The sequence below is a fragment of the Gymnoscopelus braueri genome (genome assembly GCF_963280865.1).
Source record: "Gymnoscopelus braueri genome assembly, chromosome: 24".
Classification (NCBI taxonomy): domain Eukaryota; kingdom Metazoa; phylum Chordata; class Actinopteri; order Myctophiformes; family Myctophidae; genus Gymnoscopelus; species Gymnoscopelus braueri.
In genome coordinates, this window is record NC_137626.1 from 15,069,027 (window position 1) to 15,090,184 (window position 21,158).

General features: G+C 42.6%; 1 protein-coding gene across 1 annotated transcript in view; it reads right to left on the reverse strand.

Annotated features, from left to right (window-relative positions):
• dmd (dystrophin) overlaps positions 1-21,158 on the reverse strand; it is a 500,806-nt gene that overhangs the window by 45,918 nt on the left and 433,730 nt on the right. The window contains exon 68 of the mRNA XM_080421894.1: positions 18,916-18,951. Coding sequence (XP_080278020.1) covers positions 18,916-18,951 — 36 coding nt within the window. The remainder of the gene's footprint in view (positions 1-18,915; positions 18,952-21,158) is intronic.

Sequence of the window (21,158 nt, forward strand, 5' to 3'; positions counted from 1 at the left end):
TTATTCTGACCCATCCCTGCTATTTTGAGTGCTAGGCGTGTGATGCTCTGCCGGTCAGGAAATAAGCTTTTGAACCGGTTGGTAATACTGGCTCAATTATCTATATACTGCTCTTGTTTGATGATAACACTGTGTAAGACAACCTGACAATAAAGTGGAGCTGAATTGAACCAAATCAGCTAAGCCTGCAAACGCAGGGCACACACCCCCCACATGGTAGTTTGGAGAACATCGGGATCACATGTATACTGTACCCGTTTTATGTCCCTGATGAAGTAAGCGCTACGTAGTCTGGGAACGTGATACATTGACCAAACAAAGCAAAAAAAGACCACACTCACTAAACTAAATGAAGAATACTTGTAATCGGAGCTCAGAAGTTGCAGCAGATCCTACTGGGGAAGTGCACACAATGCCGAATAATGAGAAAAGGTGGCTTGGATCGTAACTTAAAACTAGCCCAGGGATAGAGTCAGCGCAGAGCAGGTTTTGGGAGTGCAATAGAGTTTGTCATCCTCATTTTGCATGGGGTAAATGTGATGATATATTACAGTGTATGCACTTTAACCATGGAGACCATATTTTGGCCATGTCATTATAGGCATTAGGCAAAAAAGTTCACAAAAAATTACAAAATATTTCAAAGTGATGTGCCGGTCGGTGTAAAGACAGATAAGATAATCTGGCAAAAATAAATGAAGTAAAATACTAAACAACAAACAAAACAAGAACCACTTGAACCCCAGCATCCCTCTGGTGGGGGGGGACATTAGCCAGAAATAGCAGATCTAAAAGCTTACAATGTGTTGGCGACTCGCGTTGCAACGCACAGTGAGCTTGTAGATCTGCCATTTTTGGCAAAGAGATTTGGTGTAGACACAAAAAAAAGACAATTTAGGTCCAGTTTACAAAGTCTAGAGGGTGTAAGTGGTTAAACTATTTAGACCTGAGGCCGATTCTAAAAACGCCTTCTAAATCTGAAAAACTTTAAATATGTATTATGTTTGTATTATTTTTTAACCCATTAAGACCTGGAAATGCATCTGTGTCACTTCAAATTTCTTTGGCTATTCAAAAATAGCAGATCTACAAGCTCATAGCGCGGCACCGAGTGCCGCGCTACAAGCTGTGTAGAGTGATCTACAAGCTATGAGCTTGTAGATCTGCTATTTTTGAAAAATCTTGAAAACATTTTTTTTTAGATTCTTTTCAAAAAACTGTTAGGATTTAGAAAACATTTTTAAGAATCGCCTCAGGTCTTAATGGGTTAAGTATGTTGCTATATACTGTACATGGCAACAACAACCCCAAAAGTGGTTTGAAAGGTATGGTTATGTATATGGGTTCCTGGTCTAAATGAGTTAAAGCGCAATGCACTGTGAATGTTATTATCACTGCTGCTTCTGTTGGTTCCAGTTTGTAGTTCAAGCCAAGGTCATGACTGGAGTCATCCTCCCCCCCGCTGTCATGAGACTGCATGACTCTAGACAATACTAGCAACATTAATGTCAGTAAATGCAAGATTACAGTATGTGTGTAGCCAAAGCAATGTCTCTCTCCTTCTCAGCTACCCTATTTTGCAGAAAAAAAAGAAAAAAAAACCGTTTACTTCTCAGGATTCAAAATAAAAAAATAGCGAAAGTAGCAGATCGAGAAGCTCAAAACGCTTCGCTTCGTGCCGCGTTTCGCGCCGCGTTTCGTGCTTGTGGATCTGCTACTTTTGAAGCTTTCGTGTGACACTCTGTAGTATGATCAAGTAAGGCAGGGGTCTTCAATGTTTTCAGGCCAAGGACCCCCTAGCTGAGAGAGAGATGAAGCAGGGACCCCCCTCTATACTGCATAACATTGTGTTTCAGATTAAACTTTTTTTGTTTACTTGGTCTGCCATTTTTGGCTAAAGTTCTCCTCAGAAAAGGGATGTTAGGGTTTATGTGGTTACGGTAAACAAATTAAATCATATTGGCGGACCCCCTGTAGTAACTCTGAGGACCCCCTAGGGGTCCCGGACCCCCTGTTGTTCTGCCCTGACAGCAACGATATGATGCTAATCTGTGGCTCTATGTGATAGCGCCATAGAGCCAGCCGAGTCGTGGCTAATGACTGTAGCCAGACGCTACACGGCCATGTCCAGTGTATAGAACATCCCTGGAGCTGGACACTCTTATTCTCCATCACATGCCTTCCTGTTTGTTACCCGTCCCATACTAGCTGACTAGTCTAGGGTAGCCAGACAACTGTTCCACAATCTCCAAATGCTATAGTCTATATAGAATAGAGTCTGGAACTACACATCCTGAAACCAAGAACGGAAGCCGTCATCAGTTTGTCATTTCCGTTCACGAATGAATGTGTGTGTGTGTGTGTGTGTGTGTGTGTGTGTGTGTGTGTGTGTGTGTGTGTGTGTGTGTGTGTGTGTGTGTGTATATAGCAATAGATAGATAAGGGAGAGTCAGAGAGAGATGTATCCATATGTTCTATGTTATGGATGTATGTTTGGACTACTGCGGGTTCCATATAACCAGAATATGCTATGGCCAAAATACCAAAATAGACCATAATTAATTGTATACTCACATTTTAATATGGTGGAAATTATTGTTATTAATTATTGTGTACTCAAAATATGTTCAACAAAATAGTGGATATATTTGTATCAACATGTTGATTGATTATGGCGATAATGATTTTTTTTTTTATTATAAAAAAAAAAAGGCAATTGTGTCATAATTGTGACAGGCAGGCGTAGTCTAAAAGAGCCATAACACACAGGTTTGTTGGGGGGGGGGGGTTAACCCAGGTTAAGATCCAGAGAGCTGGCTGGCGTCCAACAGGGCGGGGTAGTTGGACACTGACAGGTCCATATAAACATGACCAGGAGGTAGCCGCCTGCCAACGTTGTCTTTGTTGGAATGAATGAATGAATGAAGCGAACGGAACACACAGACTGCAATAAAACACTCACTGTAGGGGGAAAGAAACGCCCCTCTAACAGCCATAATTCTAGTCTAAGGTGTGTCGCACGCTGTCGGTGGAACCCAGCCCTGTGCGGTTAAAACCCATATGTTAAGAGCCAGCCAGGCGTAAGCAGCGCTGGTGGAAAAAGTAATTTAGTACATTTACTAAAGTGCTGTACTTAACCCATTCAGAGTTTTCTGAAAAAAAGGTATGTTAATATATCAGTGGTGCTCCAACTTTATCAGTGGACCCCCAGAATTATATGTATTTGGTTGAGGACCCCCATATCTCAAAATATGTTGTTCCAGGGACCCCCCCAGAAGCAAAGATTTGAGTTTAGTTAGCTTTAAAAAGAATTATATATTCAAAGATTTGCACAACTTTTCACGATTTTTCAAAAAATAGCAGATCTACAAGCTCGCAGCGCGGCACTCGGTACCGCGCTATGAGCTTGTATATCTGCTATTTTTTGAAGAGCCACAAGTATAAAATAATGGTTAAAGTGGTTATACAGATGCGTCCCCGGTCTTAATGGGTTAAAGGGATAGTTCACCCCCAAAAATACCTTTTTTCTATCGATTACACACCACCACCTTGAATTCATGGTCATTTTTTAGTTTTTGTCGCATTCCTAAGCCAATAATTTGATGACCGGCGGGAGACTCAATGGAGACTCTTTGAGTCTCCTACCGGACTAAACAAAAAAAGAGCAGGCCGAGTACCAAGCCAAAGGTCAAGTTTACAAAGTATTGAGGGTTTAAGTGGTTAAATGTCTGAAAACACACATAACATGAATACAATGTGTAGTGTGGGGGTCCTCTCCCTCGGCTAAGGGGTCTTCCTTGGCCTGAAAAACGTATTTGAAGTATATTCCGATGCCAATATGTTTGTACTTTCACTTAGGTGAAATTTTGAACACGTGCATGACTCTCTAGACACGAAATTCAGAGTACTTCTCCCACTACTGGGCATACGCTTGTGCACGCACACACACACACACACACGCTTGTATTACTATACTATACTATTACTATACGTGAGGACATCAACATTTTAGGAAGCCGATTTTATAAATGCCCTACAAAAAAAAAGGGTAATTTTTAACCGTAAGTCTAAAGCCGAAAAATAGCAGATCTACAAGCACACAACGTGTCGCGCTGCGACACGTTGTGTGCTTATAGATCAGCTATTTTCCGGTGTGTGACGTCGCCGCACAGCTACGTAGTTTTTAACCATGTAAAAGCACCAGGAAAATAGTCCTCACAAAGTCTATTTATTTCTCAAGTTCTACAATACTCGCAGGGACAGTTGGTCTTCACGAGTATAGCGATACACCCACACACACACACACACACACTTGAGATAATGAGGAGCGGGCTACTTAACAAGGCCTCTGCTCTACATCAGCCTACTGACAGTACGGTATATCAGTGTCAGTCAGCATGTCATTAGTGTGGTGCTCCAGCACCACTCGGCTAAACATTGCTTTGTACAACAAACCTCACACACACACACACACAGCGGCACAACGTTAATAGCTTTCACACGCTGCCCGTCCAAAGTGTGCCAGACTGTACTGGTGGTGGGGAGGAGGGGGGGGGGGGGGGAGGACGGGTTGCAGTGGCATGGCACAAATATCCAGCATGTGTCTGACAACATTTACAGGGGAGTGAAAGTATAACAGTGTTGGCATCAAAAAATAAGACTCAAATTTGTCCAGATTTGTCACTTTCAAAACTTTCAAAAAAGTCGCTTACAATAAGCAGTGGTGGAAAGGTACTAAGTACATTTCCTCAAGTAGCCTACTGTACTGAAGTACACTTTTGAGGATTTTTTTTTACATTACTGAAGTATTTCCAATTTTCAATACTTTTACTTCTACTCCACTACTATACATCTCAGAGACAAATATTTGAAAACTTTAAGTTACTAATTACTTTGTAGATTTTTATTACAAAACATACATTAACCACATTAACCAGCCCTACATACATTTTGGCCATTTGAAAATAGCCATCTGAAAATAGCCGATCTACAAGCTCACAATGAGCTTGTAGATCTGCCTTTTTTTTTACTTGTGAAATGGGACATTCTGCATAATGCATACTTTCTAATTTTGTACTTTAGGTACATTTTGATACCAATACTTCTGTACTTTTACTCAAGTAATTATTTGAATTCCTGACTTTTACTTGTAACAGAGTATTTCTACATTGCAGATAATTTTACTGAAGTAAAATAATTGAGTACTTTTTCCACCACTGATAATAAGCATAAGCGGAAATGGCAACACTGTCCAGGGGGTGTACATGTACATCATGGCTGGGGGGGATGCACTCGTTACATCAAGTTGCCTCGCGCTATGGAAACAGGAAATAGCCTCCTGACCTATGGGGCCACATGGCTGAGGAACTGTTTGTTCCCAAGGCTACCTACTTATTTGTTGCCATTTCCTCTGCTTGTTATTATTTCCGACGCTAGCCCTCAGCAAATACATCTGAAGTGCCCTCGAGCAAGGCACTTAATCCCCCAGCCGGCACCAGGGGCCCGAGCTGCTCAAAAAGACCAATGGCTATATCATCACCGTTTCCACTGGCTCCACTGAAACAAAGATGATCTCAGCTCTGGCTTTTTTCGGTTTTTCATAAACTGCAGAGGTTTCCAGGGTTTAATGAGCCTAGGCCCGGCGCTGGCCTGGGCACTGCGACACGTTTTCTCACGTGGCGCTCGCTCATCCAGTCTGTGCATTGTACGTGTACCGTAGTCCGGGGCGTCCCTATTTTGGGCCTCCCCGGGAGGGCCGGCCGGCGGACGTACCACGTCATCAAGCTCATGTCATTATGACTCAGCCATAACCATAAGAGGAGTTCCCAATGCAGCTACACCCAAATATGGAGTGTGTTGTCTAACCTCAATGTGTCGTCATGGCATCAGGCACAAACAAATCAGTCAGCTCCATATATGGTGCTCTATAACAATCACAATCTCCATATATGGGCATAAAGGGGACAAGGATACAGATATCTCCATAATATGGGCCACGTCGCTAAATGTTCAAACATTTTCACAACACTGTCACACAATTATTAAATAGGGCTGCAAAAAAAGCTGCAATCCGTAGCTTTCGCGTCCTAACCGGGCCAGACGAGCGCCAACAATTCTACTGCCGAGTTCTACAGAAAGCTCATTTGGGCAGAGGATAAATTGCATTTTGAGCTTCATGTGATACAGACTACAGGATCAGACGACAGGATCTAAATGTGTCAATAGAAGAGGAGACTCCAACCACAACGGTTTTGTGAGTTATTATTGTATTAACCTAGTCTACTGTACAGATTGAATAAAAATAACCTTTAATAACATTTTACTTTATTCACTAAGAAAAGTTATATGGATTGAAGCTTTAAGTGGTTTAACACATGGAATGCTTATAGTTATTTCAGATTTTTTAGCTGTTTTATGCCAGAGATTTTTCATTGAGAAAAAAAAAGTACTCAGGAGCCGAGATACAGAATTGTAAAGTTTTAAGTTAACAAGGAAGTGGATGGGAGTCTAAATCTTCAAAAAATCATATCTCCTTGGTCTTTGGGTCAAAAAAAAAAAAAAAAAAAAACGCATATATGCGTTCTTGGCACACACAAGTGATGGATTCAAAAGAACGCAAAGAACGCATATATGCGTTCTTTGCATTCAATGTGTTAAGTGGCGCGCACTCATCAGCAGCACCTCCTCAATTGTAACCTACTCCATCGAAAGTGTCCCCATGTTACACACTGAGGACACTCTGTCACACTCCCTCACTTTCAGAGAGAGAGAGAGAGGAGGAGGAAGAGAGAGAGAATAATGCTTGGTTTTCTAACCACAGCAATGTTATTTTATACGGCAGATCAAATGACATGGAGGCTCATGAAACGTTCCTGTTGTTGAGGAAAAAAAGGCCCTGAAAGTGCATGACATCAAATGTCGTCATGTATGAGTTGGAAGTGGAACCACCCGTCCACCGCACAAACATCATCTACTGACTGTCTGTCCACTGCACACACATCTACTGTCTGTCTGTCCATCTCACACAGACACATCTACTGTCTGTCTGTCTGTCCATCTCATACACACACATCTTATCTACTGACTGTCTGTCCACCGCACATTGCTATGTACCGCGGCTGCTGTATGGTCTGGCACCACAATAGGTTGAAGAACAAGTGGAAACCTTGTATAAACCAAAAAACGTTACTTTTAAGGACATTTTAAAAAGAACCTGTGTTCCAATTGATCCAATGTAGTTATACTATTTAGTCACAAGCTTATTATAATAAATATTATATTATAATAAAACCACAGACATACTTGTGAAAATAATACAAATTGTGACAATAGCTAAAACAGCATGTCAGAAAAATAGCAGAGCTTGTAGATCGACACTGTCGTACGGTTAAGTATAATAATAGGGCATAGTAATAGGGCATCAATTCATCTTAAAAAATGGAATATTAAATATGGAAATTAAAGATTCCTGCCTGACAGAGATGATAATGTTTTATTGGGGGGTGGTTGTTTGTGTGTCAGGGCATGGGGGCTGGTGGAAATACACACACACACACACACACACAGTAGAAAGGAAAAAAAAGAAGGACAAGCTACAAAGGAGTGAGACAGATAGGCACAAGGGGACAAACTCAAAACGCGTCGCTTTGCGCCACGTTTCGAGCTTGTAGATCTGCTACTTTTGTGTGACGCTGTAGTATGATTAAGTATGGCGTTAATTTACGAAAAATATGGAGATAAAGAGGTTTCTGCCCGACAGCAACGATATACTTTGTCCAGACCGCTGCTCTCTGGCCTTCTTAAACACCGCGCCGCGACGCGCTGTCGTCATCATTGGCCAATATTTACTGCTACTGTCACATGGACATCTGCACGCTTCTTACACTGTAGCATGCAACAGCCATTCAGCACACAACTTAAGTTGGATCGAAATTAGAGCCATTTACCAACCAAGGCCATCCTTAATGCTTCGCGCCGCGCATGTTGACAAACACACTTGCGCACACACACACACGCACACACACACACCATGATGCCACATATTGCGGCTAACCGGGCAGCTGAATAGCTTATCGCGCCCAGAGTGACAGATAGGCATTTTCAATAATGGATCAGCCCAGAGACACACACACACACCTGAATGTCACTTCTTCTCTGGCCAGTCAATTACAGCTCTGGGGTGAATGATTAAAGAGAGGTTTATGGCCTACAGGCTGCCACTCTGGGCGCCCGATCAGTGTTGCCAGATTTTGCGACGGAAACAAGCAGAGAGGTCTACCAAAACGAGCCAAAAAGAAGTGACTGTCGCATGATCGTGATCATGCACATCCCCAGGCGTTCCCCAGCAAAATGTGTTAATATAGCATCTAAATCAGTTTTACCATATATACGTCGACCATTTGAAAATAGACGATCTACACGCTCACAACGTATTGTGAGCTTGTAGATCTGCTATTTTTCAGATGGAGGTCCACAATACATGTAATTTTTTTTTGTTGAGAACCGCTCATTTAAACGACATTAGGAAGCAAGCCCAAATAAGCAAAAAAAATTTTGAAACAAGCCCAAAAAAACGCAGCCAGCAACTACCGATATTTACAAGCGACTTAACAGAAAAATCTGAATGGAGAGCAGAGACCTCGAGCGATATGTTTTATGACAACAACACAAAGATAAAGGGCAGGAAATCAAGTACCGTATTACATTACAGTCATTTAGCAGACTCTTTTATCCAAAGCAAAATTAATTGGGAGTCTTTTGTCCAAAGACAAGTAATTGCCTAGAACAGCAGGTTCTCAAACTTTTTACAGTGGGCGCCAGTTTGGAATGCGTTAGGCGATGGACACCGCCATAACTCCCAGAGAGTTATTTTGTACACTCTCAAGAGTTACAGATCTGTAAGGGTCCATTCGGTTCCTAACAATCAATCATTTAGCAGGGGACCCCCTCGAAAGCCCCTCAAGGATCTAGGCCTGTCACAATTGTTACATAATCGTATGATCGCAATTATTTGAATAATCGCAATTATTTCCACGTTGCAAAATGTTCATACTGTATATTTTCAAACATTTTCAAAGAATAGTGGAAAGTTCAAAACGTGTCGTGCTGCAATGCGTTGAGCTTTTCTTGTGTGCAACTTTTGTTCGCGAAGCCTAAAAGCCAAACAGAAATGTCATTTTTATTCATAATGTTCCAATGTTCAACGACAGAAACACAATCAAATCTTTCATTGCAAATATTTGAGTAAAATGTCATAATCGTGACAGCCCTACAAGGATCCCTGGGGGACCCCCACTTTGAGATCCACTGGCCTAGAAGACCCCTAAAAAGTTACTGTACAGCCGATGGACGCTAGCGTTTCCTTTTGAAAGCCGATTGTCGCCACAAACATTTCCTTCCCCATGTCATGCACTGTAAACATCGTTTTCCTTTTAGAATAGCATACACTCGTTTGACGTTTATGTTTCGTGACACGTAGGCGTATTAATTACACTGAACAAACTCGAAATTACAAAGACGGGCAAAAGCAAATATTTACAGCAAAACTCCCTCTATAAACAAAACACAAAGCACCCAGGCTATATTATGCACACATGGTTTCACAAAGCAAAAAAATAAAAAAAGGAGAGGAGAGCGGTGTAGTGGGAATTCTGATGACATGTCAAATCAAATACTATGTATACAGTAGATACCGTATGTAGACTTACAAGGTCATTGTGAACTGAGATGAACTTAAAGTTTAAGCCTTAAAGGCATAGTTCACCCAAAAAATACTTTTTTCTATCATTTAGTCACCCCATGGAAACTTGAATTCATGGATATTTTTTTTGTTTTTGTCGCATTCCTAAGCCGATAATTTGATGACCAGCGGACCGGTAGGCAGCGGTTCCAGTAGGAGACACAAAGGAGACTCTTTGTGTCTCCTACCGGAACCGCTGCAGTCATCAAATTATTGGCTTAGGAATGCGACAAAAACAAAAAAAAAATCCATGAATTCAAGTCTCCATCGGGTAACTAATTGATAGAAAACAAGGGAACCAGGGGACCTGGTACTGCCAGACCCCTAGTGGTTGAAATCTGAATGGCCGGAAGTCTGAATGGTTTCTAAACTATGTCACGCTAAGCTTGGGCAATCAAAAAGAGGGACATGTAAGAAAACGTTTTTGTCCATATATGGACGAAAACGATAGCAAAAGGGGACCGACAAAGCCACATGTAGGCCTGACCCCCTGGGTCTGGCAAAAAGTCATTTTGGGGGTGAACTATCCCTTTATGGTGCTAAAGGTGGGTTTGAAAACAAAGTCAATGTATTAGGGCTGGGCAATATGACATCAAATCAATATCACGATTATGTCAAACTTTTACAGCCACCTGAATTCGTTTGAGTCTGACATCCTACTGATACAGTTTAGGGATGCCACAATCTGACCTTGAGCCAATTCGAAATTCGGACAGCCCTGGCGAATATTATTCGATTATTCGACGGCGCCGCCACACCCCCCCCCTGATGATAAAAAAAAAAAAAAAGAAAGAAAAAAAACTTTTTTTCTTCCCACCAGGTCAGGCAGGCCACTAGGAGGTCCTTCCGACGGCCAATCCGGCCCTGAGTGTGTGGCTGCAGCAGCACTCTGAGTCTGCACAGACAGCGCAGCTGGCTTCCTCCACTTTACAGTAAAACAAACTGTGGCCATTTACAATTATTAAGACTATAATATTACTATTATTAGTATTAGCATATATTTTGATTGAAACTAAGGCATAAAAAAGTAAAAAATAATAAAATAAAAAAATTAAATAATAAAAGAAATATATAATTAAAATCGAATTTTAAAAATCATTTTCGATTATGGAGACTGTAGCCTGCTGCAACCCTCCTGATTTCGTGTATAAAGGGGCGTGTGTATAGAGCCGGCGAGAGACGGCGCCTGATCCCATTGGTTCACCGATCTGTCCGTCAACCCCCGCCCCGTTAACACAACATTACGAGCGACGCCCACTGCACTCTGGTTGGTTGGGAAATGAAACACTTCCTCATACCCAGTACAGGCTATAGTTGGGCCAGGCTTTTATTTTTTAGCAAAACTAAGCAATAAAAGCCTGGAGATCGAGGCTATGGAGACTGTAACGAATATTCGAAAATTCGAATAATCGGTGGCATCCCTAATACAGTTAGATTAGATGACATCCAGACTCCATATATGGTTATATGCATACGCCTTGTCCTGGGGACAACCAGCAGCAGCTTGCCTATTAGATCTCAGTGACCTTGAGAGGGGACATATCATTTAACTAGGTCAGAAATATAAGACGGTGCTAACCCATTAACAGATTTAAAACAAACAATAAAATCTTCAAATTCATTCTGAAACGTACAGGGAGCCAATGAAGTGAGGTGTGAGGCCTGCCCTGAACCTCTAGTTTACTATACTAGAGGTTCGGGCCGCTACGGGGCATCTAGTGTTCGGCCCTCACACCTACGTCGCACCACCATCGATCCAACCGATATGCCCACATATGGAGATCTCTATCCGTCGGTCCTGGTCACCTTTAATGTCCATACATGAAGATCGCCTGGTCATCAGTATATGCCCATATATGGGCATGCCTTTTGTGCCCATATATGGAAATCGAACCGGGAGCCTTCTGTTCCCTACCGGCAGCTCTACCGGCAGAGACACTGCTGCTCCTATAGTCATAGTACTCATGTCATAGACTGGCCTCCAACTACTATGATGATAATGGATACTGCACTATACGTACTCTGACAATGGGGCTGTCACGATTACAACATTTAAGTTGACGATTAATTGTCATACAAATAATTGCGATTAACGATTTAATTGCGTTTTTGGAATTGACCACATGAATACAAATTGAATTGCTGTATGCCTTTTAGGCTTCGTATTCAAAAATTGCACAGGTCAGATATGACAAATGACTTATACAAATAAATTACATACTGACATATTGAATCATTTTACTTAGAGTAAATAGCTGATCTACAAGCTTACAAAGCGGGTTTGAAAATCTTTCAACATGGAAACGATTATGAAAATTATTGCGATTATCTCAAATAATTGTGATTAGGCGATTATGTAATAATTGTGACAGCCAGGCCTATGGGCACGACGCCGGGTATTGCATAACTGAAAGGGCATGCATTCCAACAGGCACACACTTGTATCTCCCTAATAAATGCCCCAAATCTGTACATGCATCGTGTGTGTGTGTATCTGTCCTTCCTGTTATCTCGAGACTGATCGACTTCAGACTTGGCGTGTGTGTATCGCCATTCTGTGCTTCCATAACAATTCAAAATACTTGTATTTGAATTTAAAAGAAAATGTCAAAACAAGAAAGCACACTTTTCTTTTCCTTTTCATGCTTAATTTGCACATTTACTGGAATAAAGTGGGCGTGCTCCCAACTGCACGTTCTTGACATCTGGGAAGACAGCTGTCTTATATACAAATACATAAATGAAAACTACACTTTGGAGCTTCACAGGAAATTGCCAAACAAAGATTCTAAGTGTAAATAATGGCATTTGGCTGAGCGAGCCGTTATCAAAAAGGCTGTTTTAACTGGGAATGTCGGAGCTCACCTGTAGAACTGGCCTGAACTGGTCTATGCTCTGGCTAAATCTCATTTGAGAAAGACTAGCTTTAGTTTCTGTGGCCCCTAAAACATATAACAAATCAAATTAACGTTAACATGCTCATACACTGTCGACCTTGGAGGGCAATTTGAGAAGGGTAAAAAAAGAAAAGAAAAAAAGACAGAGTCCTTGTCACTACAAATGTTTTGGCTAATGTTTTGTTCTCTGCCTTTTTCTTTTATGTCTTTGTTATGCTTTTGTTATAGTTGGCTCGGCAGGCAGAATGAGCTTGTATCGCTCAACGTGGCCCGGAGGGGGGGAAATAAAAGGTAGGATTGGATGAATAGAAAATGCCCGGATACTGAGGAGTTCTCAGGTTTCATCAATAGTCTTTTTTTCTTTTCCTTTTTTCTAGACAAGCGAACGCAGCACATGATATGGGCTTGCGTCATTTGGGTTCCATCCATAAAAAAGAAAAAAAACGTAATGGCTTTTTTTAGTCTGGTGTACGGAAACGGGCAATGTTACTTGGCTCACTGCCAGACGTGGGTGGGTGGGTGTGGTGAAGTGTTGAGTCCGGTTAACGGTCACACTTTACTTCCAAAACACTGGTAGTGATTGAATGAGGCTCATAAGCTGGCTAGATTCCAAGGGCCCCCGGGTTGCTAGGGGGCCCTCCAAGGGATGTCAGTATCTGTGGTTCAACAAATATATCGCCGCTGTCGGGTGGGAACCGTGCATGTTCAAAACCGTTCCTTTTTTATTGTGAGGATTTAAAAAATAATTTTTAAAACAGTGAAAATAGCCAATCTACAAGCTCACATCGCCTCTGTGAGCTGGTAGATTGGCTATTTTTCACTACTTTCGTGCGACACTCTTGTATGATGAAGTAGGGCATTACTTTAAGAAAAAAACATAAAAAGTTGAAATGGAGATACAAGGTTTCTGCCCGACAGCAACGATTTGTGTGCGTGTGTGTGTGTGTGTGTGTGTACACACACACTGTCATGGCATCCCAGAATTCCAAGCATCTCCCCCTAACTCTGAACATGTATGTTGAGTTGATAGGCTTCTAAAAGGTAGGTATAGTCTCTCGACCATGAGCAAGCCTCTTGTGTGAACTCTCACACACACACAACTATGGAATGCATTAAGTGGCATAAGTCATACATCAATAAAGGATCCACCACACACACGGACACACACCTACACGTGACACGGACACACACACACACACACACACACACACACACACACACACCTAGATGTACACAATAGGATTTCTAACGTGTCTGAGCACCTCCGTTATAATCCTGCAACCGGCGATGAATCAGTGAGTATACTTTCATGCTTCAGCTGTATTTAGCCAACGCGCACACACATACACACACACGCGCGCGCACACATGTTTGTATTACTAGACTTGTGAGGACGTTAACATTTTGAGAACGACAATTTTATGAACGCCATCCTATAAAAGAAAAATCTTTTTTTTAACTGTAAGCCGAAAAAACTGCAGATCTACAAGCCCTTGGGCAATAGTTGCACGCCACTGGCACACAACTATGTGTAACTATAAATCATGTTTTGCTCTAATTCCAACACCCTAAACCTGACCTCTAAATGTCTAATGCTGACACCTAACCCCCAACCTGAATCCATGTATAGTTGTAAAAAAAAAGAAGAAAAAAAAAAGAAACATACAATTAAAAAGAACCCCTTTTCTTGTTAAGGACCAGGAAAATAAATCGTCCGCACAATGTGTATTTCTCAAATTCTACTATACTTGCGGTTGTGGGGATATTTGGTACTCACAAGTATAGTAACTCTCTCTCTCTCACACACACACACACACAGCTACCAACCTGCAATCACACCGATGCAAGAAAAAAAGGAATCTGCACCAACCGAGCCCGGCATCCTCTTGCTCTCATTTCACACCAATCTGACAGAGAGAATGCATGCACACACACACACACACACGAATGGGGGGGGGGGGGGGGGATCAATCACACAGAGGCACATGGATGTATGTATGCGTGTATGTACAGTATGTTACTGAATCCATCATCATGCATCATTGTCTCCTTGGTGAAAATGGAATAGGCATGTTTTCATATCAAACATCTATTATGCTTGTGTTGCAGGAAAAAAAAGGCCCTATACCCTCTATCCCTACCCTCATGGAAAGTAAAAATAAAAAAGGGGGGGGGGGGGGACGGCATGAAAATATGAATATCCCAACAGCAGCACGTCAAATCACGTCACACGCACGCACGCACACACATACACACATCCCCATAAATGGAGGATTCATTCAAGAAATAGGCTGTGTTTGCACTTAACTGGCACATGCAGTGTTATTTGCACTGGTGTGTGAAGGAATGCAATGCAACACTACGGGCTGCTGATGTTGTCTGTATAATAGACTATACTGTGTGTGTCTCTCTCTCTCTCTGCGTGTGTGTGTGTGTGTGTGTGTGTGTGTGTGTGTGTATGTGAGAGAGAGAGAGAGAGAGAGAGAGAGGGGGGAAAAGAAACTGCACACAAAACCCTCATCCAATGAGAGACACAGACACACACACACACACACTAAACATTGATGCATGCACTCTCAAATAAACAAACAAATGGGGGGGCTGCTGTTTCTGCTTGCATTCATTGGTGTTTTTCTCCCTCCTTCCTCCCTTAAACAACACAGTAGATAGGTATAGCTAAGCATTTGACCAACACCACAAAATAACTGCTCTCTCTATGCCCCCCCCCCCCCCTCCTCCTCTCTCTACCCCCCCCCCCCTCTCTCTGCCCTCTCTCTCTGAGGGGGACCTTGCACAGGGTTTGCCCCCCAAAAAAACATATTTTCTTTGGGGGGGGAGACAAGGTGTGCAGCTGCCCTGGAGGAGGGGATGATGATGATGAAATGTCCCCTCCGTTTGTCCTCCATCATCCATGTATCTTTGCTGATCCATCCATCCATCCTTTTCTGCTTGCAGAGCACGCCGACACACACACAATCTCTCAGTGCTAAAACACACAGTCAGTGTGTGTGTGTGTAAAAGATATGTGTGAAAAAACGTGTGTGTGCGTGCGCGCGTGAGAAAAATGTGTGGAAAAAAAGATTGTGGAAAAATAGCCTATCTGCAAGCTCACCGCGCGTCGCGATCGGCTATTTTTCCTCCTGCACGCAAGCAACCATGTATGAAATCACGGCAATGCTGTTACATACTAGGCTACATTGTAGCCTGTAGTCACACACGCACGCACGCACACGCACACACACATCGGCTACATTGTAGCCACTATGTAGCCGCTACAGTGTTTCTTTTACCGCATCATCACAGCAGAAATGATAAAAAAAAAAAACACAACCACTCACTGTCTCAGCTGTTCCCGCATTGCTGCTGCAACCCTGATCGGATCTTTTTTTTTAAAGGGGGTCCTCCGCTCCCTGCCCTGGTGGTCCCGGGGTCGAACCGACCGATGCACACACACATACACACACACACACACACACACAAAACCAACCCCCCGAACCCCACTACTGTAGGGCCACAACAAGCAACCAAAGCGTCCTCCAAGTCCAACCACTGGAGAAAAAACGTCCGATCGTGTATTACGTGTGTGTGTGTGTGTGTGTGAGAGAGAGAGAGAGAGAGACGTGAGTGTGTGTGTGTGTGTGTGGTTGGTTTGCAGGGGCTGGCTGGCCAGCTAGACTAAGGGCGGAGCTAACAGCCCAGCATCAAAGAAGCCACCCATTGAAAAACAAAAAAACAGAACTTCCAGACAAGGGATTTCAAAATAAAACGCACACTGGGGCTGAATCATAGACTGTAAAAAAGAATGGACAAAGTGACGCCCCATAATTGGTTTCTACAGACCCGTTTCGAAGCCTGTTTTTCAGCGATTTCAAATCCGCCATCTTTCTACATTCGGTCCGAAATGCTACCGGAAATTAATGCTATTGGCTGCAACCGCAGCGAGGGCGAGTCTTCACTCGGTAGAACCAGTAGAAGAAAAATACCCTACTTTATCATTAATTTAAAAAAATCAATGGGACCCTAATTTACTAAACGCATATCTTGATGATTTAAAAAAAGACTTTAAACTAGCGGTTGAAAACATTAAGTGTTTATGAAAAGGTTTACTAAGGTAATAAAAACAACAACAAAAAACAGCTGCAACTTGCAGCTGCAACGGTCCCCAGCAAAAGTAGTTAACATAGCATCACAATCATTTGAACCACTTTATCCATTTATATATTTGGCTATTTAAAAAAAATAGCAGATCTACTAGCTCACAGCGCGTCACTTCGTGCCGCGCTGCGAGCTTGTACATCTGCTATTTTTGAAAATGTCTGAAAAATAGCCCTTTTTTTTTTTTTTAAATGTTGAATAGTCTTGAATGTTTTTTACATGAATCTTCTCTTCTGGTTGAGCCTGGCACAGAACCTTTTCAGATGGGGGGTCCGCGGCCAAATACATATCAATCTGGGGGATCCTTGACTTGAAAAAGTCTGAGAACCACTGATATACAAGCGCATCAGAAAAAAAAAGACAAGAAAAAGCCCATTACTGCATCAAAAAACAAACTATACTATAAAAACTGCCAATGCAAAAATTGCATTGGCCAAATTGTCAATAATATTGTAATTATATTATAATATAAGAAAGAGGCAAACAAATTGAAAATATCCGATCTATAAGCTCACAACGCCTCGCAACGCTGTGAGCTTGTAGATCTGCTATTTTCACTGTGGAACCGAGTGGGGGGTCCCCAGTTCTCATATAATTATTTTGAGGGGGTCGCAGCCTGAACAGGTTGAGAACCACTGATGTATACGTAACTTGGAGCTTTTATTTTTGAACGCAAAATCTATCCCATCCGCTGGCTTCGTGGTGAAGCTGTGAGCCACTTGACGCTGCTGCCGAGAGAGCTAGCTGTGCTGTGCTGTGCTGTGCTGTGCCTCCCTTCCCCCCATCAGGAGGAGCCTCCATATACCCCATCCTCAAGGAGGTTTTTCACCTCCCTGACAAGAGAGGAGGAGGAGGAGGAGTAGTAGGGGGAGGAGGGGGGGTTTCTTTGCACTGCTAGTAGCACATGAATATTCGGGGGGAATGTTCATTCAACTCTGTCAGTGTAAAGTTTAACTCTCTCTCCGGATATTACAGAGGAGGGCATATGATACACACTGAGAGTAAATTACAAGTCTTGACTGTTATTTTGTACCGGCTCTGTAGTTTGTCATTACGCTTGCGTGTGTGTGTGTGTGTGTGCTTGTGTGCATGTGTGTGTGTGTGTGTGTGTGTGTGTGTGTGTGTGTGTCAGAAACACAGACATCAAACAGGGGCCAGATGTGAATGTTTGATTGCACCTGATTCTATTTTGTTTTAGAGCGGGCTATGGATTTAGAGCAGTGCTTCTCAAAAAGGACAGGGTCCACCCAGGGACCCCCTCAGGGTTCTTTGAAGGGAATACAAGAACGCTCGCCCCAAAACACGCTTGCGAATGGATCAAATCCGGCAGGCATCAGAACGACTTTATTCCTAAATGTAACCTCAGTGAAACTATGCCTAAACCTAACCTTATTCCTAAACGTAACCTCAGTTAAACTATGCCTAAACCTAACCTTATTCCTAAACGTAACCTCAGTAAAACTATGCCTAAACCTAACCTTATTCCTAAACGTAACCTCAGTTTAACTATGCCTAAACCTAACCTTAATCCTAAACGTAACCTCAGTAAAACTATGCCTAACCATAAACTAATTCCTAACCTTAACCTCAGTAAAAACAAATACAAGAATACAAGCATCGCTGGGGGGGCGAGCGGCCCGCCAACAAAATGGGGACGAGTGTGAGCGTTCCGTTTACCTTTCAGGTCTGTAACTCTGAGAGCCTACAAATGGAACCATTAAATGGTTCCATTTGTAGGCTTCCATTGTGTACGCTCTCAGAGTTATGGGGGTCCTTGAAATTAAAACGTACGAGAACCACTGGATTAAGAGGAGACCACCCGCACTGGTGCAGCTGCAATAAGACAAACCACACAGACCCTCACGGGGGCAGATCTCACAGATTTCAACAGATCAACAAATGATCACACTGGAAAAATTCAGTGCAGATCTGACATTTTCAACAGAACAGTTTGTGTGTATACTGTATGTATGGCGATTTGAGCACCACAGGGGCCACATGCTGTGTGTGTGTGTGTGTGTGTGTGTGTGTGTGTGTGTGTGTGTGTGTGTGTGTGTGTGTGTGTGTGTGTGTGTGTGTGTGTGTGTGTGTGTGTGTGTGTGTGTGTGGCCAGCTGTCACTCACAGGGTCTGGGTCAGCTCGTCAGGTCCAGTTTTCTCTCTGCATGTAGAGAGCAGAATCTGTCACTCCTCTGTCCCTCCCTCCTTCTCTCTCTCTCTCTCTCTCTCACTCACTCTCTCCCTCGCCCTTTTCCTCTCTCACCTGTGCTCTTCCCAGCCTGATAAACCAAACCCCGGTCGCGTGAATTCACATTATCGTGTCATGTGTCTTCTGCAGACCGGTCTGGCCCCCAGCACTGGGTGGGTGTTTCACAGACACCAAAAAAAGTGGTAGCGCCAAAATCAGCGTTTCCACTAAGGGCCCGACGCTGATTGGCTCTTCCACTTTTTTTTTGGTTATACTGCGAAATGCCCACCCAGTGCTAGGCGCCAGATCGGTCTGCAGAGGACACATGATAATGTGAATTCACGTGACCGGGGTTGGTTTACCAGGCTATGCTCTTCCTGTATCACTCACTCAATCACGCACACACATGCACACACGCACGCACACTCCTTTCTTCTCACGAATCGAATCCCTCTCTCTCTCTCTCATCTACTATCTATTAATATACTATATCTGTCTCTCTCACGCTCAAACGCATTCAATACATTTTCACATCAATCCAGATGTTGCATGAAGTTCAACCAAACAGCTAATTCCGCCACACACTCATGCAGTGCATTTATATGTCTCACACACACACACAAACGGGCATATGCGCACACACACACACGTTTCGTGCTAATTACTGTCACTCGGGTTAACCAAGGCAAGGCAGCCAATAATGTTAGCCACTTCTAGGTACAATGATGTTAGCAATGCCAGAACACAGATCCCTCCATGGCAGCTCCATGGAGAGAGGCTGGTTAAAAGCGGCTCTGAACACAACAAACCTGTTAGCGCTGTTTCAGACCAGACAGGTCTTCTGCCAAAGTGGGATTGATAAAGGTCCGCCCTTCTGCCGGTATCATGATCTTTCCCATGAACCCGCAACCAAACGTAACGAAATAACACAGCCTTCCCAGAGTGAGTCTAGTTGGTCTCTAGACTACAATGTCTACGACGATGATCTCACGCCCTGCGTCCATGTGGTTTAGATCAGTGGTTCCCAAACGTTTCAGCTCAAGGCCCAAAAAGATAAAGTTGGGGTCATCCCGGGACCGAAATGTACAAAAATATCATTACATTAAATTAACCACCTCAGCCCTATTTAAAAGAGAAATAGCTAATCTACAAGCGATAGGTCGTCCACGACGCGCTGTCAGCTTGTACATCTGATATTTACACAATTTCTGAAAAGGATACTTTTTTTTACATTTATTAAATTATTAAAAAAAAACTATAGATAATTTTTTTTTTAAGAAAGACATTATTTTGGGGGATAATCTTTTGAAATATTTTTTTTTTTTAGAAAAATTTAAGGAAATGTAAAAATAAAAATAGTGATACGTGCGTCTTGAATGGGTCCTCGACCCAGTGTTTGGGAAACACTGGTTTAGATGTATTTATTTATTTGCCGTACTACAGTCACACCACCAAAGTAACAGGCTGCACTTCTGTGCCGTTTTCACCATTCCAACGGTCCAAAGACATCAATCAAACTGATTGATGTCTTTGGATGTCATCTCCGATGTCTATATGACCTCTGCTACTGAATCCAGTCCCACTTCACTTAATAACCACATAAACAGCACCCTGTTATGGTTCATATTTTTTAAAAAGTAGTGTAAATCGCAGATGCACACGCTCACAACAGGTCGAGCTCGTAAACCGGCTATTTTCACTATTCGTCATAAGCATGTAGTAGTAGGGCTTGACCACTTGAACCCTGGCATCCCTAATCTGGAAGGAAACTTTCGCAGAAAACAGCAGATCTACAAGCATACAACGTGTCGCGCTGCGACGGGTTGTGAGCTTGTAGATCTGCTATTTTCGGAGAAGCGATTTGGGGCCCCATCTTGCCTTACCCCTTATGCCTTAACTTTTAGACATCTTTTACTATTTTGAAAAACATTTTACAAATAGTTCAAATAGCCGATCTTTCACAATGTAGATCGGATGTAGATCTGCTTTTTGTTATTTGCTGTTTGTACAAAATGTTTTCAAAATAGTAAAAAAAATGCCAAAAAAGTTTAGGCATAAGGGGCAAGGCGGCGCGCAAAGATAGGGACATTGGTGTAGAGGGGAAAAAGAGCAGACCAAGTACAGAGCCAAAGGTCAAGTTTTGAGGGTTTTAAAGCGCTGATGAAATGGTCTCACACATT